We start from the raw sequence: 23,232 nt of genomic DNA on the forward strand, positions 1-23,232 counted from the left end.
CAGTCAGTCGCCGGCAAAGACGACAAAATCGCGCGCGACGAGGACGTCGTTGACGCACGACATCCACCGGCTTGGTGGGCTATAGCTTGCACTGCGCGCAGGATGACGCTTGTCGAAGACGAGCGAGCGCTCAAAGAGCTCCGGAATCATCCCCAACGACGCTCTCAGGAAGTCTGCATCATCGCCAAGCGATTGCTCAGGCTGCCAGACTCGGATGATCGTCAGCGCATTCAAATGGCTGCGCACGTAGCTCGATGCTCATGCTTGTTGGCCCAGTATGGCCTATGCTGGAGCAAGTCGCTCTGTCCGCTCTCGACATTGGACAGCTCGGTTTAGCGAGCGTGAGCAATAGGCATTGGCGCAGGAGCGCGTTGACGTTGGTGGAACAGAGCTGTATTGCCCGACTGGAGAAGAAGTTCCCTGACTCGCCAAGAGTGGCGCCACTACATGGTATGCTACTCGAAGCAAAAGGCGAGGTCATGCCAGCACTCGAATACTACGAGGCGCAACTCGCAAAGACCGAGACGAATACGGCAAGTCGGCTTGCCTTGGCCGCATGCGCCAGTGCTAAAGATGACCCTCAGGCTGTGCGTAAGCGGTTGATAGCGCTCCATCTTTCACAAGCCCGTCCGCCGCGACTCAGCGAGCAGCGCGGCGTCGAGCTCCTCATCGAGCATCTGGACACGGTCTACAATGACATCGAGGGCTGGTCACAGCTCGCAGAGATCTACATCTCACGCAATATGTACATCCCTTTCTCCCGTTCGCAAGACATGCTTACATGACGAGCGGCCAGGCTGAAGGAAGCTCTGAGTTGTCTGGCCGATCTACTTTTACTCGTTCCACAGAGTCCGCTCTACGCGCTACAGTACGCCGAAACAGCGTATACGATGGGCCAATTCGAGCTCGCCTATCGCTATTTCTGCATCGCTCTCGAGTTGGCCGGTCCAGCACAGAAAGGCGGCGCAGGCAGACGGGCAGCGATAGGTCTGAAATTGGCAAGTCTTGTCCTGCTCATACGGTAGCCTTTCTCACATTGGCCATGGCAGTGCGCTGGCCGTCTCGGTAGCAACAGTGAGAGTGCCACAGCGCCAAAGGAGCTCAAAAGAATAGATGGACTCGCTAGCCAGGCTCTGATTGACGCCTATTCCAAAGGTTCGCAGTTTGGCCGTCCTGCCAAGATCTGGCTGATACGTGTGCCAGATTGGGAAAAAGTCGGCGACAGGGCTGCAGGTCACATGGAAAGCAAGGCGGTCAAATTATGGCTTTCACGCCTGGACAGTCAAGGTCTGTAGCATGTTGTAGCATCGCCAAACTTGCAACCAGCAGATACAACACTGAGCTCGATGAGCCTAGTTCATTTGGCGAATGAGCGCGTTGATCTTATCATCTCGCTTGCCGACGTCACCGCCCTCGATGAATGCTCTGAACTTGCGTGCGCGGAAGCCGCCGGTGGGCGAGTTGAGCTTGAACGGCCAGAGGAAGTTGGAGGCTTGCTTGAAGTTTGGCCCGCAGGTCGCGATCTCGTGGATGAGATCTTCGATGGAGATGATGCCCTTGTCGCCGAGGGTCTTCTCGATGACGGCATTGTCGCTGAGAGGGATACGCTGCTTGTTGATCTTGCCATAGCCTCGCTTGTAGATCAGTTCGCGGATCGACTTGAGGTTGGGCTCGCCATAGGTGACGTATGGCTCAACGAGTTGGAGCATCTCAGAGGTCGCCTTGTTGACCTTGATGAAGACGCCATTGTTGATCTGGAGCAGACGGAGGAGTTGCAAGATCTTGCGAGGCTTGGGTGCGATCTCGTTGATACCTCGCATGCGGATGACAAAGTAGACCTTTGGCTGGGCTGGCACGTAGAACTCGCCCTTTGACTTTGCGAGACGTCGGAGGCGGATCTCCTCGCGTTCGGCCGCTTGATATTCGTTGACATACTGCTCTGCACGTTTGAAGATGACGGTGCGCTTGCTCTTCCTCTCCTGTCAAGCAGATTCGCGTCAGCCGCCGAACTCAGATTTTCCGAGTGAGCAGAGAGCGCGAGAGCTGGTGTGCTCAGTCCCGAAAGATGGTATGATTGGTCGTTGTGACTTCATTGCCGGCTTGCGGCTCGGAAATTTGGGTATATGTTGTCCTTCATCAAAGCAAAGCGACGAAAGATTGACGGGCAGAGGAGATCTTAAGGAGAACCCGATCGTACCTTTTTGACGGCAGATGCTTGTGCTGCACGCTCTTCACGAGCCTTCTCATTGGTCTTGCGCTTCTGCCAAGATGACGAGGGTGTCAGCTTGACCCAAGCCGAGTGAGGCCAAAGCACTTGCCTTGAGGAGCGTCTCGGGGACGAGGATGTCTTGGGCGGATGGTACGGTGCTATCAAGAGGAAGAAGCAACAAGCGTCAACGCATGTTCTCTTGGACTCTGATTAGGCTTTCAACTGCAGAGAGCAGCAACGTCTGCCTGACTTGCAATTTTGCCAGCCTGACAGACGCTGCAGACTCTCGCAGGACGACAGGGGAGCAGTGCAGAGCAGCCGCAGCGTGCTTTGTGGTAGCTCCCTAGCGATGCGTCGAGAGCAAAGGAGAAGTCACTAACGTCTTGGCCGGCATGTTGAGTCAGTGGTTGTAAGGAGCCTTCTTGCGGAAGTTGGTGGCTTTGCTCAACTTTTATGACAAAGACAGACTTGGTTTTTGATTCTAAAGAAATCAGCTGACGCACGACACGCGGCGGCACAGGAGAACGCCCACAAACCCAGAGGTGCTGCTAAGCTCATGTCAAGCTGAGCAGGACTGCTCGCTAGGCCGAGAGCAGTGCTTTGTCGAGACTCGATCATTCTGGCGCATCGGGCATCGTAAACACGCGTGTCGACCCTGCGACGGCGTACACAGACAGCTCGGCTCATCACAGGCGTCTAGCGCTCAGGTGAAATCGCATTCCTATGATCTAGCTTGAGCTTGCGGTCTGCCGACAACAAACCTCAGCACTGCTTGTTGCCCCGATCATCGCGCACATTGTGTCTGTCCCGACGGCGCCAAAGCAATCCAGCGCAGGTCTATGGTCTTTGCGCGCACCTGCCCGAAGCTATAGTAAGTATCCCTGTGCATGCCCGAAACTGCCAAAGCAATCCTGTCACCGCGCAACGTCATCAGGCAGCTTGCTCTCTTTGGAGGCATCGAGCTGAGCGGTGCTTTGTTGCCCCACAGTGACGCCAGCACATACGCACTGAACGACATCGACGGCCTTGCCAGACCGATCCACGCGTATCGGTGATGCCCGTGGCGACACAAGCCAGTGGTCGAGATATCCTGTTACGTCGCGACGCTTCGTCCTCTCGCATCTTGCCGGGTGCTCTCAGCGCTTCATCCTCCTCTGATCGCAGCACAAATAGCGAGGGACAATACATCGAGCGCGCAAGAACGAGCTCATACGATCGCTCCGAGACGAATCTGCCCAGAGGTCAGATTTGTGTCGAGGAAGAGTTCAAGCATCCACTCTCTGCACAGGCAGACCGCACGCCTGCCTACGACAGCTGTTTGGGAGGCATTGGTGGCCAGGGAGGCGTATCAGCTATCCCGCTCGAGCACTCAAAGGAGTCCAGGAAAGGCGGCAAAGCGTCAAAGAGAGGCTCGACACAGAGCCTTGCCGACACGTCTGAAGCAGGGACCGATACGCGTCGAAACAGCACCAGTGCAGGCATCATCTGGCCAACAGCTACGACAAGGAAGGACGCCGACGCGTCACGCTCGCCAAAAGCATCTAGCAAGCGGCGTTCTGACGACGTGATCGTTCTGAGCAAAGAGCCTCGTCAGCGTGCGCAATCGACTCAAGACAAAATTGAGCCCGCAAAGCTCAAGAAGAGCCTCAGCTCGAAGCCTGCTCGTCCTGCGCCTGCATCCAGCAAAGAGCTGCGGTCCGACAAACTCAGTACGTCGCCAAAGCGTGCTGCGAAGCGACATAGCGTCGATTCTGCCTTGGCAGATTCAGAGCAAACTTCACCCTCGCGGCGCGACAAGAGCTCGTCCTCCCGGACCAAGATCGCCAGCAACAGTCAATCGAACGCATCGAAGAGGCATTCGGCATCATCTCTGAGTGGTTCCAAGCCCTCAAAAGCGGCTCCTGCAACCTCTGTCATCAGTCAAAACTTGACTTCCCCAATTTCTCGCGTCATGACGCCCAGCGCAAGCACCCGTTCACCCGTCCTGTTGAACATCAAGACCGGAGTCAGCGAGATGAATGAGAAGGGCAAAGGGCGAGGTGACGCGCCTCTGACATCGCCAATAACGCAGGCTCGATCGCCGACTGTCAGCTCAAAAGCGAGACCATCGGCGGCAGTATCTGCGCATCCGGATCTCCAGCCCTCAGGAGGCCCTGTCTCACGCAACCTGACATCGACAGGATCAGGATCCAGAGACAAATCGCCTTGCGGATCATGTGGCGAAGCTATACATGGACAATTCGTTCGCGCTCTCGGTGCTGTCTACCATCTCGATTGTTTCAGATGTCAAGACTGTCAGACGGTCGTAGCGCAGAAATTTTTCCCTGTCGATGGCGCCAATGGCAAGCAATACCCGCTCTGCGAGAAAGACTACTTCAAGAGACTGAATCTCATTTGTGCAAAATGCGGCAATGCCCTGCGAGGCAGCTACATCACAGCCCTCGATATGAAGTTTCACGTCGAGCATTTCACTTGCTCAGTCTGTCCGACCGTCTTTGGGCCATCGGATTCGTATTACGAACACAGTGGACAAGTCTACTGTCACTTTCATTACTCGACGCGGTTCGCAACAAAATGCTCCGGGTGTAAATCAGCCATCTTGAAGCAATTTGTCGAAATCAACAGAAACAATAATGATGAACATTGGCATCCCGAATGCTACATGATCTCAAAGGTGTGTTTATCCCAGCTCAGTACTGCAATGGTCCCAAACTTATGCATGTGCCGCAGTTCTGGAATGTGCGCTTAGCGCAAACAACGCAGACGCGGAAAGGATCGACCTCTCCAGAGAACAGCGAAGCGACCGATGAGGCTGAAAAGCTCATACAAAGTCGGAGCACCATCAATGACTCACCTCTCCCAGACGACGATTACCGGGCGATCGAAGCTCGAGAGACGCCAACAACACTCAAGGAGAATCAAAAGGCAATCGAAGCTCAAGTCTTCAAGATCTGGACGATATTGAGCACCTTCGAAGAATCCAGTGCGGCGTGTATTTCGGAGATGTTGCGGCATGTCAGCAATGGCGCATATCTGGATGGTGTGCACATGGCAGAACGCTTCGTTTTGCATGTCGAAGCGCTTTTTTGCGCCCTTGATGATCTCAGCGCGCAGTTTCGGTTGGCTTGCTCACGAGGTAATGCTGATCTTGATGAGTTATGCGAGTGGCTACTGACCCGCAGCGCAGAGATATCGCATGTTAGAGAGGCGCGCATGCTTTGCAAAAAAATCGTCAGCTTCTTCTCCCTTCTCTCGCAAACGCAAGAGTCGGGCGAAAAGAAGATGAGCATCACGCAAGATTTGCTGTCGCTTGTCACCGGTCTTGCGCACTATCTGAAGATTTTAATCCGGATAGCGCTCACTGCTTCGCTTCGGCTCGAACGCGACTACGCGAATAAGACCGCAATCTCTTCGTTTTTGGGCAAATTAGATCGACTTGCGCGAGACAGTGATGCGATCAAGTCGTCTGACAAAGACGTTAACCTCGAGCGGCAACGGTCATACGGGTACCGTAGTCTGATCTCCGCAGTCAGCACGAGTAATGGTCAAGGCGAAGCTGCATCCGACACATGCGAAAGCTGTAGCCTCACCATCGAGGAAGAGTGCGCGAGGCAAGGCACGACCTCGAGGTGGCATTTGACATGTATCAAATGCGCCGTGTGTAAGCGTACAGCAGGCAAAGAGCGATCCGCGCCATCGGACACAACTTTGCCTATGAAAGATTTCCGAATAGAGCCCCAGCCGGCATCGTCTGATCAGCGGACGCCTCGAGCACGGCATGGGCGCATATACTGCGTCGAATGCAGCTCAGCACGGCGGGCAGAAGCATTCGAGCACGTGACCAGGCTGGAGCAATACGCCTATCTGCTTTGCGTCGCGCTCAATAAGCTGTACCCTCTGTTACGTCAACGCGGTCTTGCGAGCAAGTCGTCCGCTCAGAGCGACAGCGGATCAATTCACGAGGTCTATAAGGACTCAAATGACATAAAGCGGATGAAGGCGGTCAATCTGAATAGAAAGAACTCGGCAACAGCTCGCAAGCCGAAGAGGTCGACCGTCATTGCGAGTCCCTCGCCGCGGTCTGCGCCTACCGAAAGCTCGAGCTCGTCCGGCCGGACGAGCGAAGCGCGAGATGCGGTGTCAACGACAGCTCCTGGCGTGGCAAGCGCACCGATATATGCGCGTCCGCCGAGAGAGCAGCCGCCTATGCTTAGTCCGACGCCGGAACCTGTGACGTCTCCCACGCGGCCGACACTATCTCGGACAACGACGGCTGTCAAGATAGTGGACGAGCCGTCTCCTGTCTCGGCAAGCGCGCGAGATGGCGATACGATGACGAATGCGATCCGAGACTCGAACGGCATCACTCTGGCCGATTTGCATCAAGTAATGCAGGCTGAGCAGGAGAAGGAAAGGCATCCCTCTGCGGCACAACACCAAAACAGTGGCATCTTGCTGTCCGAGCTGTCCGCTCTCGAATGCTTTATTGTCAAGCATGTCGCTGCTTTGACGTTGGCAGAGCTACCGACTTTCCAGGAGATCGGCGACCTGGAAGACTTGCTCGATATTATAGAAGCGCGCAAGGGCAACTTCTGGGGCAAACTCTTCAAGGGTGGCAATGAGAAAAAGGCTGTTAAGAAGAAAGGCGTCTTCGGCGTGCCGTTGGAAGTGCTGATCGAACGTCACGGCGTTGATTCTTTGCACGGCTGCAGTCCGGTGCCTGTCAGAGTGCCCAGCTTTGTAGATGATCTCATTTCGGCCATGAAGCAGATGGGTAAGTCCCATGGCTCCCAAGCTGCGGGCTCCGCTGATACTGGCCCCAGATATGTCGATCGAAGGCGTGTTTCGGAAGAACGGAAACATTCGGCGGCTCAAGGAATTGACGGATGCGCTCGATAGAGATCCTACAAGCGTCAACTTCCAAGACGACAATCCGGTACAACTAGCTGCCTTGCTGAAGAAGTTCCTAAGAGAGCTGCCCGATCCACTGATGACGTTCAAGTTGCAGAATCTGTGGCTTTCAAGTCAAAGTACGTGCAACCATCGTGCGCATGAGTGAGCGCTGATCGCTGCCACGTGCAGAGGTCCGGAATGAAGCGGACAGGAAGCGGATCATCCATCTCATTTGCTGCCTCTTGCCAAAAGCGCATCGCGATACACTGGAGGTCATCTTTGTCTTCCTCGAATGGGTTGCCTCCTTCTCGCACGTCGATGAAGAGACTGGCAGCAAGATGGATCTGCACAATCTTGCAACTGTCATCTGCCCGAACATTCTCTATGCCAGAGGCAAAGACCCATCGCGCGACGAGAGCTTCCTTGCGATTCAAGCCGTGCATGACCTCTTGCAGCATCAGAACGAGTTCTGGCAGACGCCTGAAGAATTTGTGGCGATACTCGAGGATCAAGAGCTCTTCTCGAACCCAAGCGAGCTAACCTCGAAGGATATTCTACGCCGCTGCGAATACTTCATCCGAGCGCAAGAGAAGGCGCGCGAACAGCAGCAAGTCGCCCAGCCTCGCCAGCCCATTCGATCGCGCGGCGAGGTACAGGCTAGCTCACCATCTGTCTTCCAGTCGCCTTCTTACGCATCTCAAGATGGCCACAATGGCGCACCACTCGCCTCACCTCGTTCTGTCGAGCGAAACCCGTATGGCAGCTTGTCCGAGCAACCCCACACGAACGGACACGGCACATCTGCCATGCGTCCGCAAGGCTCTACGTCGACATTCTCACCGCCTCCGTCACGTGGTCAATCGCCGTTCGTGTACAGCGGCTCTCCCCGCGAGCCGGGCTACCTATGAGCGCGCACGCCCGCAAGATCGAACGATGGACATTTGTGTTGTGTTGCATAGAGCAGACCGTTATGACTACACGAATGCAATTTTTTGACAATGTTGCAACATAGCAAATGAAAAATCAAGCAATTCGAGCGAGGTAGGCAGTCCAGCCGGCCTCCTTGTATCGTTTCGCTTCTTCTACAATGACTGACGTCTCTGATCCCTCACCAGCGCCGTAGATTCCCCGCCCAACAATGATGATGTCGCTGCCACACTGGCCGATGACTTCTTTGGGCGTACGGTATTGCTGACCCATGGCATCGCCCTTGGTCGCTAACCCGACCTGTCATTGGTCATATGTGTCAGCGTAGGACAAGAGCATTTTGTCATGAACTTACGCCAGGTGAGAAGCAGAGGAAATCGTCCGGTAAGCTTGAAGGATCTGGGTTGGCAGCATCTGCATCGACGCGTCTGCCTGCAACGAAACCCATGACAAATTCCTTGTGTCGCCTGGCCATGTCGACTGTTTTGGAAGTGTAACTACCCGTTGCGAAGCTGCCTTGACTGCTCATCTCTGCCAGCAACAGCAAACCTCGCTCTAGTGGCAAGCCGACAGCTTTGAGTCCAGTCACTATGCCGTCGCCTGGCACTGAATGCGCGTTCGTGATGTGCGCCCATGTTGCGATCTTGTAAATGCCAGACTCGTACTGGAGCTTGACGGTATTGCCAATGTCTGCAAACTTTCGGTCTTCAAAGATGAGAAAGTCGTGCTTCTTGCTGAGTCTCTGCAGTTGTTGCACCAAATCGGCGTCAAAGTCGCTGAGAATGTCGATGTGGGTCTGCCCGCAGCTCTATAATGAGATACTGGTGCATCGTGAGAGAGATCGGCCTGCCTTGATCATGCAGACATAGGGGCCAACGGCGTCGACGATGCGCAAAAAGCTCGTTTTGGTCGTGACGTCAACAGACACGCAGAGATTGGTCTGCTTCGACTCCATCAACGTCAGAAGCCGCTTTGCCAGCTTGTGAGGATGGGCCTTGGCTCGTTCGCCATAGCATCTGGTGGAGACGCTCATGTCAGTGTGGCGAGCTGCCGCGCTTCCGTCGCGTCGAAGAAAGATGAGCAGCGTCGGCCACAAGGCTGGGTCAGGTTTGACTTGCTCGCAATGTTGCGCCCACTTCCACAAAGATGACCGTCGTCGCATCAGCGCTCGGCCGAGGCTTGCCCTTCGACAGTCCCGCTGCTATCAAGCAAAAAGTGCCCGATGATGGGATCACGACGGAGACGTCAGATGCACAGGTTCGTCGTGCCCAACAGACTCGCCTGCTTGTTCCCAGACGACTGTCGCACAGAGAGAGACAGAAGATGCTATACAGGCTCAGCTAGCGCAGTATCTGCCCGTCAGTGGACAGACTGCGGTCAGTGACCCGGCAAAGTCAGCTCTTTCCAGCTTCGATGTCATCGCTAGCTGAGCACGGTCAAACAGGTGCGAGCTTGATCGAGCCAAGCATACTCGGTTTCTCACTGCCACCTTGCCCGGACTGCCGGGCGCCTTCATCGCGCTCGATGCGTCGCGTCCATGGCTACTCTACTGGACGCTCCATGCTCTCGAACTCATGAACGTCTCTCTCGATCCTGCCTCGGCGAGCCGAGCCGCAGCCACTTTGCTCAAGATGCAATCACCCCACGGTGGTTTCGGCGGCGGTCCAGGTCAGATGGCCCATCTGGCCACCACATACGCCGCGACGATGGCTTTGGCCATTGTTGGTGTCGAGAGCGAGTGGGATAAGATTGAGCGTAAGGCGATGTATGGGTGGCTCTTGTCGCTCAAGCAGCCAGATGGTAGCTTCGTCATGCACATCGGTGGTGAAGTAGACGTGAGAGGGAGCTATTGCGCTCTCGCCGTCGCCTCTTGCCTCAACATTCTGACGCCCGACCTTGCACAAGGCACAGCTCGGTTTGTCGCGAGGTACGAAGCAGCACCAGCATCATGTATTCGGATTGGCTGAAACTGCGAGCGACTCAGTTGTCAGACTTACGAAGGTGGCTTGGCCTCTGCATCTTACTCTTTCGAGACTTCGTCGAGCACGCCGCAGTTCGGCGAGGCGCACGGTGGCTACACCTTCTGCGCTCTGGCATCTTACTTCATGGTCTCGCCAGAGATCGCGCCGGCTCTGACCGCCGACGATGGGTTTGTCTACAAGCATACAGAGACGAAGCCGCTGCAGATCGACGCACTGCTTCGTTGGGCGGCTTGGCAGCAGGCCGATCACGTTGAAGGTGCCGGATTTCGTGGTCGGTCGAACAAGCTCGTCGATGGCTGCTACAGCTGGTGGTGTGGAGGTCTCTTCTCTTTGCTCAATGCGCTCGATTCGCCTGCGCAAGCACAAGATGCGCCCGGCGAAACGCAGTCTTGGGTGGACGAAGCTGACGACCTGCTGTTTGACCGGGGTCAGTGCCCAAAAATGTCTCAGTGCGTATACTGATTTCTCAGACAGTTGGATTGCAGCAATACGTCATATTACTGGCTCAAGCAGAGGGTGGTGGCCTTCGCGACAAGCCTGGAAAGTGGGTGCTGTCTCCGTTGTTGCAGAGCTGTCATTGACAGCTTTACTGCCAGACCAGCAGATGCATATCATACCTGCTACAACCTTTCCGGCTTGTCAGCTGCGCAGCATCCGATGGCGTACTCCCTCGACGCGCTGCATTCGCTCAAGAATGACTTTCTCGCGCCAGAACCGGCCGACATCATCCGCGGCGCAAACGAAACGGAGCAAGAGGCATTGGCAAGGGCTAAGCACAACTATGCAGTGGGTCTTGCTTGGATACAGAGTACGTTTGAAGACTATTGCTTCGGTCCTGAATCGAACGAGGTGTTACCTTCGCATCCTGTGTTTAATGTGACTCTTCCGAGAATCAAAAAGATGTACGATTGGGCGTATGGGCAGCCGATCACTCAGTCGCAATAGATTACCAAGCAAAGCATGGCAGATGTACAGCGAATTGCAAAGAGACAACAAACAACAAGTATGAATAGAGTACACGCAACATCTCCGAGCCGTCTACAACTCTCCCTCGATCTCGAACTCTTCCGGCGCGTTGCTTGCCTGCAGCGCTTGCCATTCCCTATCTTCGTCATCGATACCCGTATGCTCTTCGAACCCGTCCTCGTCTTCGTCATCGTCAGAGCCATGAAAGGGCGTCGGGTTGCGGCTGCCATTGAGCGAAGAGGCAAGACTTGAATCTCCGCTAGCGGCAGCGCGGGCGGAGTCCTCTGTCTCTTGGAGGAGCCGCGAGACAACGTCATAGTTAAGCTTCTTGGAAACACGCTTCTTGCTCTGGAGCATGATCGTAGCAGCCTCTCCGGCTGTAGCGGCCGGCAAGCCAGGCGAGTCTTCTTCCTTCTTGCGCTTGCGCTGCAAACGAGTCATCAGCGTTTGCTCAGGCAGGAAGGTATCTGACCTACAGCACGAGGCTTAGGTCGAGGTTTGCCCTCTTCATCTGCGTTGCGCTGTTTTGCCGCCGCATTTTCGAGATAGTCCCGATTGAAGGTTATCCAGAGCCGCGTCTTTGCTTCACGATCGGCAGCACTGAGGATGTACTCGTCCAGCTCGTCTTCGTCAAGATCCGATAGGCTGCCGGCAGCATCGAGCAACGCTTGCTGTTCATCTGTCTCTGCAGACTCGCCCTTTTCCTTGCGCTGGCGCTCTCGTTCGCGTTCGGCAGCCATTCGATGCTCTTTCTCTGTTTCTTGTCGATCGAGCTCGTTCAGCTTCTCTTGCAATGTTGGCTCGCTGAGATGAGCGTAGATATCGTCACTGATCACCACCTCTGCAACTCTCTCGTTCTGTTTCTCAATTGGCGACGGCGATCTGGGTCGCTTCGGCACAGCCGGAACCTTGAAGCCTTCTGCGTCTTCGATGACATCCGGGTGCTTCTCCAGTACTCGTTCGACCGAGACCGAGCGAGCGCGATGATCGTCAGGTTGCACGGAGCAAGAGCGGGATCGCAATCTTTCCCTTGCTGATGCGATGGCTTCACCGTCAGTCTCGGGCTCCTCGCCATCGCTGCCGATCAGCTTGTTGAGCTCCGCATCTGAGATCTCGTTGGTGCTGCGAAGTTGGCCTTGGATGAAGGCGGGCGGGTCTCGAGACTCGCTGAGCCAGACTGCGCGGAATTCTTCGACAGTCAAATCACTGCTCTGGGTCTGTCTGAATTCGTCCAAACGTTTGCGAAGGGTTATATCGGCGATCTTGACGACTTGAGTGACTTCCAAGAGCGTTCGCCGATAATCATTCATACGAGCAGCGATGACGAGTGCAGCGCCGCAGACACCGGCAGGACGACGGCCAGTCAACATCCAGTCGCGGTCCATGCGCTGTATCAGACGCGAGGCATCCAGGCTGACCTGCGTAGTGTCTTTGCCAAACTCGAGCAGGGCAGCAAAACGTTGAATATAAATTGAGGGATCGACCAGAGGCACTCGTTCGCTCATATTCAGATTCTTGACGAGTTTGAGATAGGTCTGGCCGAGCACAAAGACATTGACTTGGAGCAAGTCGCTAAAGTCGATGAGCATGAGTGTCATTTTATTGTGTCGACAGGCAAGATAGAGGCAGGCGGCGACGACATGGTCTGTCTTGCGACCTCTGTTGAACGTCGAGTGAATTGCTAGGGTGAACCAGCGAGAAGCAGCGTCTGTGACCCTCTCCTCGATGGAGAGCGAGTTGGCGAGCTCTCGCATTCTGCGTCGACCTGCATGCAGGCGTGAGCTATGTCATGATGACATCTGATGAGCTTACCATTTGCGAGCGTCTGCTCTCTTGACTCTGGACCAGGTGCACCATTGCGATAGGGTCCCGTGCCCCTTGCTCTTACTGTCACAGTCGATCCAGTGAGCACATGATGTTAGGCAGAGCGGCTAGCACTGACCAGCGTCTCCAGAAAGATACGTTCCAGTGACGACTGCGGCTCCGGTCGAGGTCTCTGCAAAGGTGACCTCGCTGACAATGGCGTCCTCTTCGATGACCTGCAAGTCACCTTGTCAGCAACAATCAGAAGAGCAAGAGAGCCCAACACTGACACTTCCACAGTCGATGCAGACAAGAGATCCATTGCCTGGATCATTGACGACATTGCTGGACGAGCAAACATCGCAAATGCGCTCGCTGCAAAGCTCGAGTATCAGCCGGCTACATACTGATGAAACAATGGAAGCGAGCGTACCCTGACGACATGTCGCGTGACGATCTCCAGCAGTGTTGGCCGTCTTGTTGATTCGTTCGAACCCAACGATTTTTCACGGAAACGATCCCGCGCGATGCATCGTAGCTCAACAGTTTCCAACAAATTCTTGAACATTTTAAACAGGCAACCCCTCGGTCTCGAGGCCAATCATTCTCATTTTGACGGCTACTTCGAGCAGATAGTCCAAGCACTCGGCTTGACCCTTTGCGCTCGTCCAGTCCTTGCCCCAGATGTACAAGCCATGCCTTCGTACAAGGACGGCAGGACTGCGCCGGATTTCAGATTCGATCTCGTCAGAACGCGCAAAAAGGCACGCACGCATCGGGGTAGTCCTTCATGGCTTGCTCCATGCCTTCGCGCAGATCCTCCTCATCTGGCGTATTTTCGATAATAGGTATCACGAGCGTATCGAGATAGCTCAACGCCTTTCCTGTCCCTGCTACTCGCATGCCTTTGATCATCTCTTGATGCGATATCTGCCGACTTGTGAGCATCTTAAATCCGGCTGGGCTCGCAAGGGTCGTACTCTGAATTCTTTGCCGCGCCAGAGAAGGGTTGCCATCACCGCATGTTGCGAGTGAGTACTGTTTAATTGGAGCTTTTGAGCACATGCGGGTCAAAGTTAGTCAGCAGGCTGACTGTATACATGCACCTGCTTGTCGCAGATCGTAGGCATTGAAGAAGAGCGGCGTGCAGGCACTATGCTTGAGCGGTCGCGCAGGTTTCCGAAAAAATGTACGGTCGGGCTTCATGACGAAGATGTCTTCCGGGGCGATACGTTCTTTTTGCACGCCTGTCAAGCAGTCGTGAGCTTGACAATATCGCAAATGCCGCTTGAGGTACCTGAGGGTGCAATGTAGACGTGTTGGCTGCAGGCACGTTCAGCAGCTCTTCTTGTGCTTTGTTGAGTCCAAAGCTCACTCATCACGTATACTGATGCCCCCTCCGGTGCCTATACACACGCATGTGAGCTAGCGCTGTTGCGCTGAAGTGACTGGCTTGCCCGTGACCCAGCCGAGCTGATAGAAGCAACGACATAGCTCGCAGATCAGATTTGCAGGGTGATTTGGGTCCTGCCATCATTCATTGAGCTGCTGACCAACGGTATGCGCACTTGTAGACTGACTGGGCTCGACACCAGCTCTGAGGAGCTCGTAGCATCGCCATAGGCTGCCATAGCAGTTTTGCCGAGTCGTCGAGCGAGCTAATTCAAAGTTAGTAGGGCCAGACAATTCTCGCGCCGAGTTTTGTCCAGCGAGCGCTCCAGCCCTCGCCTAGTGGTCATCTTCGCAAGCAAGAAGGTCACTTAGGAGCGCCTGCATTGGCCGACAGCGCTCACACGGGGTCCAACTATCTGCAGTGAACAAGATGGCGATCGCACCTATCGCTGGAAAGCTCCGTAGGAGGCTCATACTCGATCTGTCCTTTTCAATGGGTGCAGGCGTAGCACTGGGCTACGGGTGGTGGTCAGTCCTTGTATCCTTTTCATCAATCCATGCTGATCGGCCAATGGTTCTGAAAGGTACGGCTGGCACGTTCCAAAGGGTCCGTTTCTCCTGTGCGAATGCAGGCCACCGTGTTGATTGACCCTGGCATACAGTGACGACGAGGGACGCCTACTACCTACAGCTCCATAACGAGCGTCACAACACCTAGTGTCAAGGGAGAGCATGGTCCCAGCCTTTCACAATGCAATGTTTTCTGCAGCATAAAGCTTGAATGTACGATTGTACTCGCCCGAGGCAAGATACTTGCCATCTGCTCCCTCCGTTCAGCGCGATCGCACCCTACAATGCAGCGTGACTGACCACCGGACAAGTCGATGGACATGACCTTACCACCTGATTCGCTGGAGACCGCTTTGATGAGTTGCCAGTCGTCTGCGCTCCAGATCCGCACAAAGCCGTCATAAGCACCGCTCGCGAGAAAGACGCCCGAGAGAGGCGGCTCGACGATCTCTCTGACTTCATCTTGCTCGATGAGCATCTTGCGATCCCTCTCACCGTCGTCTTCTTCCTTCTTGATTGCGTCCATCTCCTTGCCATTGCCGTTTGCATGTCCATTCGGTTTAGCAGGTTCGTCAGTCTTGATCGTCATTGGGAATGAAGGAACTGTCGAATGGAAGAATTTGACGTCGGAGATAGCCGACTTATGCGCCGGTATCGTATAGATGGATCGCAAAGATCGAATGTCCCATATCCTGACGGTATCGTCATTTGAGCCCGTCGCAATCTGATGCCTATCGTAGCTGCCATATCAGCTCTGATAGGCATGATAAGAAGCTCAGGACGTGCCCGTTGGGTGCCCAATTGATGGCCAGGATGTCTCGCACATGTCCATCGAGTACCATGGCAGTCTTGCCTGACCGTGTGTCCCAGACTCGCCCGATCGCATCGAGACCGCTACAGCCGAGCGTCAGACAATTCACCAAACAAGTGTACGGCGTACTAACCCTGTACAGATAAGCGCTCCATCTCCTTGGAAGTCTATGGCATAGACTGCTTTCGAATGACCTTCCTGCTCGAGCAAACAGGTGCCTTTCTCGACGTCCCATAATCGCCATGTCTCGTCGAACGAGGCAGACGCGAGATAGCTGCCTGTTGGATGGAAAGACATTCTACATATTCGTGCTGAATGACCTGTCAAAGTCGAGAGTGGATTGATGTTAACTATCGGCGCAGCACCTTTGCCTTTCGAGTCTAACCTGTAAGCAAAGTCTGAGGTTCAGCAAAGAATGAGTCGGAAAGGCTGCACTGACCCATCAAGCGACCAGAGGCAGATGTTGCCATCTCCTCCTGATGTCGCAAAATTCAGGGCGCCTTCAGACTGGGAGAGCGTGGCTTGGGGATGCCATTGCACGTCTCCGACCCGCTCCTCGGCGTGTCCTGCGAGGTCAAAATCTGTTAACCTTTCCACATCCAACGAGGACCCACGAGCTTGCCTCGGTAGTGACCCAGACATCGACATCCTGGAACTGACCAGATCTTCGCTGCTCCCGACCAGCTGCCACTTGCGAGATAGGCAGAATTAGGACTAAATCGAGTCGCGCTGATGGGTCGCTCGTCCGCGAGCTGAGATCCCAGGATGGTATAAGACTTGAGCTCAGCATAGATCTGCTTCCGCCTGTCGAGTATGCGCCCGAGAGGTATGCTCGCTTCCAGCCTCTGACGGGCTAAGCGTTTTCGCGCGCGTTGCAAGGAATGTTGCGCCATGGCAGAACGCGCCCTTAGCAATGCCTGGGAGCCCTCGGTATAGAACTCCTCTTGCTTGTCGGAGTCGTCCGAGTCGGAGCTATCGCTCTCGCTAGCATCAAAGGTCTCGCCTCTTTTCGCGGCAGCTTCAGAGACGACCGTTCGCAGACGGTCGCGACGGTCCTCTCGCTTCTCGCCAAAGAGCGTGATGGGCTCTCCGAGCTCTCGTAGCCTTGCGCGAACGTCGACATCATTGGTGGGGATAGCTAGCTTGCGTGCTTGTGTCTTGCGCTCGAGTTCTGCGAGCAATCTGTTCGTTTCTGGGTGGAGCGCAGCCGAAGTAGAAGCAGATGCTTCCTCGAGATCAGCCAGATCGATGGCCTGTACGAACATAGAGTCATTGAGCTGCATAGTAGATCTGCAAGGGTGCTTACGCCGCTGCCTGAAGCCATGATCGACTCGGTGTAGCCCCAGCTTGATCTTTTGACGTTCAAGTCGATTCAGATTTGTCATATTAATCGTGGCCAATCCACTCGCACGTATAACCTGGCCTGGGGGTGAACGACCACGCCTGTGCCACCAATGCTCCGATCCGGCATGCTCGCAAGAGCAGCGCTACGGCCAACTATGGCCAGACGAGCCATGCCTCAAGCTGGACGTAGTCTTGCCACTTCATCCGACATGATCACGCTCGAGATCGATGGAAAGAGCATCTCTGTGCCCAAAGGCAGCTCACTCATTCAAGCATGCGAGCTAGCGGGCGTCTCTATCCCTCGCTTCTGCTACCACACCGGACTAGCCATCGTGCGTTCACTCCACTTGTCATCAAGGTGCCTCGGCTGATGCTCAGGCTCGCGATCTAGGCTGGCAATTGCAGGTACATTCACCGATGTTGTCGCAACGCCACATGCTGATCATTCGTGGGGATGTAGGATGTGCTTGGTAGAAGTCAAGCCAGGGCCACCGAAGCCACAGGCGTCTTGCGCGATGCCTGCTCTGCCGGGTCAGAAAGTCTTCACCAACACCGACATGGTCAAGAAAGCTCGTGAAGGCATCATGGAATTCTTGCTCGCAAATCACCCGCTCGACTGTCCCAGTAAGCTTCGTCTGCCGTTCCTCCCTGGCTCTGGCTGAAGAAGCCCGGCAGTTTGTGATCAGGGTGGCCAATGCGACTTGCAAGATCAATCAATGCGTTATGGCTCTGATCGATCTCGCTTTCATGAGATCACCGGCAAGCGCGCAGTCGAAGACAAGGATATGGGACCCTTTGTCAAGACCGTCATGACGCGTTGCATCCACTGCACCCGATGCGTACGCTTTGCCAACGATGTCGCTGGCGTGACAGATCTCGGCACAACGGGACGAGGTAATGACATGCAAATTGGCTCGTACGTACAAAAGACCGTCGACTCGGAGATGTCTGCCAACATCATCGATCTCTGTCCCGTCGGCGCGCTGACGAGCAAGCCATACGCTTTCCAAGCACGCCCGTGGGAGCTCAAGCACACCGAGTCTGTCGATGTCCTCGATGCTGTAGGCTCCAACATCGTCGTTCAGTCTCGAGGTGTGCAAGTCATGCGGATACAGCCACGGCCGAACGATGAGATCAACGAGGAATGGATCAACGATAAGACTCGATTTGCATTAGATGGACTCAAGACACAACGATTGACAACGCCCCTCATTCGACAGGGCGAGCGCTTCGTACCGGCCTCGTGGTCCGAAGCTCTCGACATTGTCGGTGAAGGACTTGCAAAGTCTGGCGCAACGGGCAATCAAATTCAGGGCATTGCCGGCGCGCTGGCAGACTCTGAAAGCATGGTCGCACTCAAAGACTTGCTGAACAGACTAGGCTCCGACAATCTGACAACAGATCAAACAGGAGGCTCCTCAGCTCCCGCGCACGGCATCGATTTCAGATCTAACTACCTCTTTAATTCGACCATTCCTCAAGTGGAGCAGGCTGATCAGGTACTGCTCGTCGGCACTAACCCTCGACATGAAGCTGCCATCATCAACACGAGGCTCCGAAAGTCATGGGTCAGAGGTGATCTAGATGTAGGCTTGATCGGGGAGAGCTTCGATAGCACAGTCGAGCTGGAGCACATCGGTACGGATCTCAAAGCCGTCAAAGACTTCGTGGCGGGCAAGGGCGATTTCGCAAAGAAGTTTGCGCAAGCTAAAAAGCCGCTCATCATCATTGGTAGCGCCATCTCGGAGCATGCGGAAGGAGGCGCGGTCTACGAGACCCTCGCGAAGTACGTGCATGCGAACAAGAATAGATTCATCACGCCGGAATGGAACGGCTTCAGTACTCTGCAAAGGGTTCGTTAGCATTACCATATACTTTGGACTTGGCTTATAGAGCTGGTCGTGACAGGCAGCGTCTCGCGCTGCGGCCTATGATATCGGCTTCGTGCCGTCCAAGGAGGCCGCTAAGGCGACTCCAAAATTCATCTATTTGCTGAATGCCGATGACTTTGATCCTAGCTCGATCCCCAAGAACGCTTTCGTGGTCTACCAGGGACACCACGGCGACCTTGGAGCTCAATACGCCGATGTCTGCTTGCCAGGTGCAGCATACACGGAGAAGGGCGTCACTTGGGTCAATACCGAAGGCAGAACACAGCTCGGACGCGCAGCGGTGTCGCCTCCCGGAGCCTCGAGAGAAGATTGGAAGATCGTCCGTGCGGTCAGCGAGGCAGTCGGCGAGACGCTGCCCTACGATGAGCTCGTCGAGCTACGCAACAGGATGTGGGACGTCTGTCCCTCGCTCGTACGCTACGGTACGGCAGAAAAGACGAGCGCGATCGATGTCGGTCTTCAGGCGCTAGTGGCGAATGCAGGCAAGGCTACGCTGCCAAAGGGAAAGACGGGCGCTTTCCAGAAGCCCATTGCGGACTTCTACCGTACTGACGCAATCTCACGATCGAGCGTCTCCATGGCGCAAGGCAGCCAGGCGTTCACTCACAAAGCGTGGCACACTCATGAGGGTCAGTTTCCACTACAACCTGAAGAGCATAGGAGCTCACCTACTTGACGTGCAGCTGAGTTGCCACTCGCTTCGCATGCATGAGAATGCCAATATCGCTTGTACCTACCTGTCTTTGCATTGTCGTGCGTGCTCACGTGAGGTGGCAAAGATCGCCCGGCGACTTTCTTTCTGTTGCCCCGGAATTTCGTCGATATCACTCAGGCCAGCAGACCTCTTCAAGCTTTATGGCGACGGCGACGGAAGCAAAGCTCAACGAGACGTGCGTTCGCTACCAGCGGCTTCACAACGCTCTACTGACTCCTCGCGCTGCAGCATCTTTGACCCTGCAACCTGCGTGCGCAAAGGTCTCGCACCGGTCTCGAAGAACCGGACCCCAAAGACGCATAATGTCTACTTTGAGATTGTGTGCAACTTGATGCTGCCGATCTATGATGCTGATCATCCCGCAGCATGGCGACCCAAAGAGCGCGCAAGACAAGGTGCGCTCGGAAAGTCCTTGTACAGCATGGGCTGATGTATTGGCAGATCGTGTTTGTGATGGGCGTCAGTGCAATGGCTCCCGCAATGGCAGCAAGGCTGAAGGACTTTACCGACACAGCTGAACAACAGTAGCAATGCGTGGTCGTATCAGGTAGCTCACTTTGGCAAGAAGAAGAATACGCAAGTCCTAGTGCTCGACAATCGCGGTGTGGGCAATAGCGATTGTCCACAGGGACGGTACAAGACGACCGAGATGGCTCATGACATTGTCGACTTGCTTGACTACGTCGGCTGGACAGAGAAAAGAAGCCTTCACGTTGTCGGTGTCTCGTTGGGCGGTATGATCGTCGAGCACGTCGCTCTGATCATTCCCGAACGCATCCTGTCGCTCAATCTGACTTCCACCAAAGCGGGTGGAGGTGACCTTCCCCCGGTATGCTTCACAGTACAACGTAAGACATACTCTGACGCGAACCTTCATAGCTCGGCGCAGTATCATTGTTCACGAAGCTGTTCACGGGCCAGATTCGCTCGCCAAAGGCCGGCGTACAATTTATCGTCAGGACACTTTTTCCTGCCGCTTGGCTAGATCAACCCGATCCGGCGGATGCGCAGGGACGCACACGTAGAACAGTCAAGGAGGAAGAGTATCTGAAGCGCTACTATATGACCCGACTTCAGCCGTTTCACGGCAGAGTCTCTCAGCTCGGCGCTGCCATGGGTCATCGCGTCGACAAGAAGCAGTTGTTGACAATCTCGAACACGATACCGAAAGTCATCGTGTTGACGGGAGACGATGACAATCTGATCAATCCGAGCCAGAGCGTCTGGTTGCATCAGCATCTTCCCGGATCAGAATACATTCTCTTCGAAGGTGGAGGGCACGCGATACTTGCTCAAGATCCAGTGCGGTACAATGAGATTGTCGAGCGAGTGATCATAGAGGCTAAGGATAGAAGCAAAGACTTTCCGGCGTTGTGACATTGCATTTCATTGCGAGTGTCATCAGTAATTGTCACACGGCCATATTCCCATCGACCGCTGACGATCTCGACGAACAACTCGCCTTGCTCGTCAACATCCGGTAAGAACAGAAGATGGCACGCACAAAGGTAGATGAAGTCAGGCTTGGGTCCGAGAACTGTGCTGACCTGGTTTGTCGCCCTCTAGCAAACTGCTCGCAAGTCGACGGGTGGTAAGGCACCTCGCAAGCAACTCGCCGCCAAGGCCGCTCGCAAGTCTGCACCTTCGACTGGAGGTGTCAAGAAGGTCTGTCACTGCCTCAGGAGTGTCTGATGAGCGCAGAGCTGACTCTGTCCTGTCTGTTCTGCGACTTCTGTTTTGACCACATAGCCTCACCGCTACCGTCCAGGCACAGTCGCCCTTCGTGAGATCCGTCGCTACCAAAAGTCGACCGAGCTCCTCATCCGCAAGCTGCCCTTTCAGCGCCTCGTGCGTGAGATCGCTCAAGATTTCAAGGTCAGCCGAGAGCACACCATCACATGAGCAGTGACTGATGAAGGCCTATCGTTCTGACAGACCGATCTCCGCTTCCAGTCTTCCGCCGTCCTGGCCCTCCAGGAAGCGTCAGAGGCTTACCTTGTCTCGCTCTTCGAAGACACCAATCTGGCTGCCATCCACGCCAAGCGAGTCACCATCCAACCCAAGGACATCTCGCTCGCTCGCCGTCTCCGTGGCGAACGTGCTTAGATCCGGTGGTCTGACGATCATCCCTGTCGCTGTGATGCCTCGTCTGGCCGATCAATCGGCCCGGAATATCTAGTGCCGCCTTCTGGTCTCCGGTCTTGCATCTATCTCGAGATTCTGTCGCTAACACAACCCTTCCGACCCTTTTGATCCGCACACGCGAAATGGCAAGACAACAACAAGATTTCTCTGTCGCTGCGGATCTAGCTCGCTTTGTCCTGTCACAATCCTATCCATGTTGACAATCTGCTCGTGTCGAGTTGCGTGAGGAGCAGTGTGGTGAATGCCCACCCAGAGCAGTACAACGTCCCACTCGTGAGCATTGAAGCGTTCGTCAACACTAGATCCGAGGCTTTAGTCTCAGCCATCGCAGCCTTTGAGAGTGTGAGCGCGCTTACTCGATAGACCGACGATCGCGGAGAGTAACGCTAGCCCATCCTGCACAGAAGTGACGGGCAGACCAGCTTGCATCCATCGGAGTACTTCGTCCTTCAGTGCCAGCAGCGAGCCAGATTGGACCGCGTGCCAGATCTGCATGAATTCGGGCGCGTGTGCTGCTGTCGTCGCCACAGCGCGGTCAGATAACTTGCTGTAAGCGCCACGGAAGAGCGCCATGGCCATCAAGCCGAACAGAGATGTCAGAGAAGACAGCAAGAGAGTCAGCGGGACGAGTCGGTAGCTGCCACACGCTTCAGTGGGACCGAGAAAGCTGTATGGACCGGACTCACTCGAAATACGAGACTTTGCGCCCCCGGATCTGGAGGAAAGCTCGTACGAATGTCGTCATGGTGGCATGCAGGAGTGCAGTGTCTGGGAACCGACGTCGTAAGCATACAGAGCGATGGAGTCAAGGGGGCCGACCTCGGGCCTCTACTAGTATTGCCACAGCGAGCTCTCGAAGCAATATTGGCGTGTACAGGGCTCCCTCGCCCTGAGATAGCGCAAGACTGTCGACTACGGCAAGTTATCAAGCCATGGCAGCGCGCTTGAGGTACGCTGGCGAACCTTGTCGAGCCCATCTGACATCTGGTCGGGCGAGTCAGCATGTCATCCGACCTTGCGCGGATTGGCTCGACGCACATCCATTGAGCGAGATGAGGGCGATCGCAAGCCGAGCAGTCAGAGACAGTCGAGGGGCTTGAGGCTGAAGCGCGCGCAGCTCAGTGTGATTGAAGAGCAGATGACGCATTGCCGTTTTCTTCATGAGGAGCAGGTCGAGCATGAGCAAGCAGCCCTCGCCGACTTCGGTATACACGTCGGCAAACATGCTGCATATTGGCTGCGGAGCACGTATGAGTCTGGCAAAGGAGGAGGTGGGCTTTGTAGACGCACGCAAGGCGAGAGGACGACATGACCCTTGCCGAACGATTCGTATAGCTGGCTGACCTGCATCGGCGGGCGGGCGTCAGGGATGCAGCGAGAAGGAGGGTGTGCGGCGACCTCGTGTGAGCAGTTGATGCACCTCATAGTGGGATCATGACATGGCTCGGTCTTTGCGCCCGGAGAAGAAGCGCGCGAGCTGATCAATGTCGATCACCGGATCATCTGCGACAGCTCGCTTCGTCAGCATCTCCAACGATAGCGACAGCGGCCTCATGAGCATCGTAGCAGCTTGCCCCGCTCTG

The 23,232-nt window shown here is 55.1% G+C and overlaps 14 protein-coding genes across 14 annotated transcripts; 8 read left to right on the top strand and 6 right to left on the bottom strand.

Annotated features, from left to right (window-relative positions):
• Positions 1–102: 102 nt before the first annotated feature.
• On the top strand, positions 103–1,341 carry L969DRAFT_93809 (uncharacterized protein; the record flags this gene model as incomplete). Its single annotated transcript, XM_014713098.1, has 8 exons — positions 103–220; positions 277–341; positions 390–533; positions 585–745; positions 797–998; positions 1,050–1,155; positions 1,204–1,253; positions 1,306–1,341. The coding sequence occupies 8 exons, from the start codon at positions 103–105 to the stop codon at positions 1,339–1,341; spliced, it is 882 nt and encodes a 293-aa protein (XP_014568584.1).
• Positions 1,342–1,352: 11 nt separating this feature from the next.
• Positions 1,353–2,603, bottom strand: L969DRAFT_93810 (uncharacterized protein; the record flags this gene model as incomplete). Its single annotated transcript, XM_014713099.1, has 4 exons — positions 1,353–1,979; positions 2,198–2,260; positions 2,319–2,367; positions 2,590–2,603. The coding sequence occupies 4 exons, from the start codon at positions 2,601–2,603 to the stop codon at positions 1,353–1,355; spliced, it is 753 nt and encodes a 250-aa protein (XP_014568585.1).
• Positions 2,604–3,016: 413 nt separating this feature from the next.
• On the top strand, positions 3,017–3,279 carry L969DRAFT_86587 (uncharacterized protein). Its single transcript, XM_014713100.1, has one exon. It carries the CDS (start codon positions 3,097–3,099, stop codon positions 3,262–3,264), a length of 168 nt encoding a protein of 55 aa, XP_014568586.1. The 5' UTR covers positions 3,017–3,096; the 3' UTR covers positions 3,265–3,279.
• L969DRAFT_16655 (uncharacterized protein) lies at positions 3,264–8,010 on the top strand (the record flags this gene model as incomplete). Its single annotated transcript, XM_014712865.1, has 5 exons — positions 3,264–4,883; positions 4,940–5,345; positions 5,397–6,983; positions 7,033–7,239; positions 7,292–8,010. 5 exons carry the CDS (start codon positions 3,264–3,266, stop codon positions 8,008–8,010), a joined length of 4,539 nt encoding a protein of 1,512 aa, XP_014568351.1.
• A 37-nt stretch (positions 8,011–8,047) lies between these two features.
• Positions 8,048–9,266, bottom strand: L969DRAFT_86588 (uncharacterized protein). The gene is made up of 3 exons (XM_014713101.1): positions 8,880–9,266; positions 8,385–8,825; positions 8,048–8,329 (listed from the first exon to the last, which is right to left on the bottom strand). Exons 1-3 carry the CDS (start codon positions 9,060–9,062, stop codon positions 8,126–8,128), a joined length of 828 nt encoding a protein of 275 aa, XP_014568587.1. The 5' UTR covers positions 9,063–9,266; the 3' UTR covers positions 8,048–8,125.
• L969DRAFT_16657 (uncharacterized protein) lies at positions 9,176–10,956 on the top strand (the record flags this gene model as incomplete). Its single annotated transcript, XM_014712866.1, has 6 exons — positions 9,176–9,286; positions 9,340–9,422; positions 9,474–9,956; positions 10,014–10,438; positions 10,486–10,555; positions 10,608–10,956. 6 exons carry the CDS (start codon positions 9,176–9,178, stop codon positions 10,954–10,956), a joined length of 1,521 nt encoding a protein of 506 aa, XP_014568352.1.
• Positions 10,957–10,970: 14 nt separating this feature from the next.
• On the bottom strand, positions 10,971–13,275 carry L969DRAFT_394393 (uncharacterized protein). Its single transcript, XM_014713102.1, has 6 exons — positions 13,214–13,275; positions 13,071–13,155; positions 12,920–13,016; positions 12,790–12,864; positions 11,454–12,742; positions 10,971–11,403 (listed from the first exon to the last, which is right to left on the bottom strand). Exons 1-6 carry the CDS (start codon positions 13,222–13,224, stop codon positions 11,050–11,052), a joined length of 1,911 nt encoding a protein of 636 aa, XP_014568588.1. The 5' UTR covers positions 13,225–13,275; the 3' UTR covers positions 10,971–11,049.
• Positions 13,276–13,349: 74 nt separating this feature from the next.
• Positions 13,350–14,449, bottom strand: L969DRAFT_102720 (uncharacterized protein; the record flags this gene model as incomplete). The annotated part of the gene is made up of 8 exons (XM_014713103.1): positions 14,361–14,449; positions 14,238–14,307; positions 14,156–14,186; positions 14,078–14,103; positions 13,874–14,027; positions 13,761–13,818; positions 13,553–13,710; positions 13,350–13,500 (listed from the first exon to the last, which is right to left on the bottom strand). Exons 1-8 carry the CDS (start codon positions 14,409–14,411, stop codon positions 13,350–13,352), a joined length of 699 nt encoding a protein of 232 aa, XP_014568589.1. The 5' UTR covers positions 14,412–14,449.
• Positions 14,450–14,503: 54 nt separating this feature from the next.
• On the bottom strand, positions 14,504–16,906 carry L969DRAFT_86590 (uncharacterized protein). The gene is made up of 10 exons (XM_014713104.1): positions 16,860–16,906; positions 16,176–16,806; positions 15,993–16,119; positions 15,687–15,938; positions 15,529–15,636; positions 15,043–15,473; positions 14,835–14,992; positions 14,759–14,779; positions 14,593–14,702; positions 14,504–14,533 (listed from the first exon to the last, which is right to left on the bottom strand). The coding sequence occupies exons 1-7, from the start codon at positions 16,875–16,877 to the stop codon at positions 14,919–14,921; spliced, it is 1,641 nt and encodes a 546-aa protein (XP_014568590.1). The 5' UTR covers positions 16,878–16,906; the 3' UTR covers positions 14,504–14,533; positions 14,593–14,702; positions 14,759–14,779; positions 14,835–14,918.
• L969DRAFT_47123 (uncharacterized protein) lies at positions 14,603–14,890 on the top strand (the record flags this gene model as incomplete). Its single annotated transcript, XM_014713105.1, has 3 exons — positions 14,603–14,700; positions 14,757–14,779; positions 14,835–14,890. The coding sequence occupies 3 exons, from the start codon at positions 14,603–14,605 to the stop codon at positions 14,888–14,890; spliced, it is 177 nt and encodes a 58-aa protein (XP_014568591.1).
• Positions 16,907–17,007: 101 nt separating the features above from the next.
• L969DRAFT_47515 (uncharacterized protein) lies at positions 17,008–19,465 on the top strand (the record flags this gene model as incomplete). Its single annotated transcript, XM_014713106.1, has 5 exons — positions 17,008–17,229; positions 17,289–17,302; positions 17,358–17,521; positions 17,573–18,750; positions 18,806–19,465. The coding sequence occupies 5 exons, from the start codon at positions 17,008–17,010 to the stop codon at positions 19,463–19,465; spliced, it is 2,238 nt and encodes a 745-aa protein (XP_014568592.1).
• Positions 19,466–19,606: 141 nt separating this feature from the next.
• L969DRAFT_86593 (uncharacterized protein) lies at positions 19,607–21,166 on the top strand. Its single transcript, XM_014713107.1, has 7 exons — positions 19,607–19,679; positions 19,733–19,823; positions 19,870–19,899; positions 19,946–19,963; positions 20,019–20,333; positions 20,384–21,012; positions 21,071–21,166. Exons 1-6 carry the CDS (start codon positions 19,645–19,647, stop codon positions 20,879–20,881), a joined length of 987 nt encoding a protein of 328 aa, XP_014568593.1. The 5' UTR covers positions 19,607–19,644; the 3' UTR covers positions 20,882–21,012; positions 21,071–21,166.
• Positions 20,998–21,610, top strand: L969DRAFT_93819 (uncharacterized protein; the record flags this gene model as incomplete). The annotated part of the gene is made up of 4 exons (XM_014713108.1): positions 20,998–21,012; positions 21,071–21,169; positions 21,254–21,379; positions 21,440–21,610. The coding sequence occupies 4 exons, from the start codon at positions 20,998–21,000 to the stop codon at positions 21,608–21,610; spliced, it is 411 nt and encodes a 136-aa protein (XP_014568594.1).
• Positions 21,611–21,825: 215 nt separating this feature from the next.
• Positions 21,826–23,164, bottom strand: L969DRAFT_394782 (uncharacterized protein). Its single transcript, XM_014713109.1, has 6 exons — positions 22,940–23,164; positions 22,688–22,886; positions 22,613–22,633; positions 22,469–22,561; positions 22,336–22,417; positions 21,826–22,286 (listed from the first exon to the last, which is right to left on the bottom strand). Exons 1-6 carry the CDS (start codon positions 23,072–23,074, stop codon positions 21,968–21,970), a joined length of 849 nt encoding a protein of 282 aa, XP_014568595.1. The 5' UTR covers positions 23,075–23,164; the 3' UTR covers positions 21,826–21,967.
• Between the last annotated feature and the right edge of the window lie 68 nt (positions 23,165–23,232).

Source organism: Mixia osmundae (assembly GCF_000708205.1).
Source record: "Mixia osmundae IAM 14324 unplaced genomic scaffold scaffold_4, whole genome shotgun sequence".
Taxonomy (NCBI): domain Eukaryota; kingdom Fungi; phylum Basidiomycota; class Mixiomycetes; order Mixiales; family Mixiaceae; genus Mixia; species Mixia osmundae.

Bases quoted from the DNA above. Each gene is read 5' to 3' on its own strand.
- L969DRAFT_394782 (XM_014713109.1), bottom strand. From the start codon at position 23,074: ATGAGGTGCATCAACTGCTCACACGAGGTCGCCGCACACCCTCCTTCT. The intron at 22,634-22,687 runs GTGCGTCGAGCC...TCGCCCGACCAG, and splicing joins CCTCATCTCGCTCAATGGAT to ATGTCAGATGGGCTCGACAA. The intron at 22,287-22,335 runs GTGAGTCCGGTC...AGCGTGTGGCAG, and splicing joins CGCAAAGTCTCGTATTTCGA to CTACCGACTCGTCCCGCTGA.
- L969DRAFT_86587 (XM_014713100.1), top strand. From the start codon at position 3,097: ATGCCCGAAACTGCCAAAGCAATCCTGTCACCGCGCAACGTCATCAGG.
- L969DRAFT_86588 (XM_014713101.1), bottom strand. From the start codon at position 9,062: ATGAGCGTCTCCACCAGATGCTATGGCGAACGAGCCAAGGCCCATCCT. The intron at 8,826-8,879 runs GCAGGCCGATCT...AGCTGCGGGCAG, and splicing joins CCTATGTCTGCATGATCAAG to ACCCACATCGACATTCTCAG. The intron at 8,330-8,384 runs GTAAGTTCATGA...GACCAATGACAG, and splicing joins TCCTCTGCTTCTCACCTGGC to GTCGGGTTAGCGACCAAGGG.
- L969DRAFT_86593 (XM_014713107.1), top strand. From the start codon at position 19,645: ATGGCGACGGCGACGGAAGCAAAGCTCAACGAGAC. The intron at 19,680-19,732 runs GTGCGTTCGCTA...CTCGCGCTGCAG, and splicing joins GAAGCAAAGCTCAACGAGAC to CATCTTTGACCCTGCAACCT. The intron at 20,334-20,383 runs GTATGCTTCACA...GAACCTTCATAG, and splicing joins GTGGAGGTGACCTTCCCCCG to CTCGGCGCAGTATCATTGTT.
- L969DRAFT_86590 (XM_014713104.1), bottom strand. The intron at 16,120-16,175 runs GCAAGCTCGTGG...TTGACCTCGCAG, and splicing joins ATGTCTGGGTCACTACCGAG to GACACGCCGAGGAGCGGGTC. The intron at 14,993-15,042 runs GTCAGTCACGCT...CGGAGGGAGCAG, and splicing joins GTCCATCGACTTGTCCGGTG to ATGGCAAGTATCTTGCCTCG.
- L969DRAFT_394393 (XM_014713102.1), bottom strand. The intron at 13,017-13,070 runs GTCAGTGTTGGG...GGTGACTTGCAG, and splicing joins TCTGCATCGACTGTGGAAGT to GTCATCGAAGAGGACGCCAT. The intron at 11,404-11,453 runs GTAGGTCAGATA...ACTCGTTTGCAG, and splicing joins CTCGACCTAAGCCTCGTGCT to CGCAAGCGCAAGAAGGAAGA.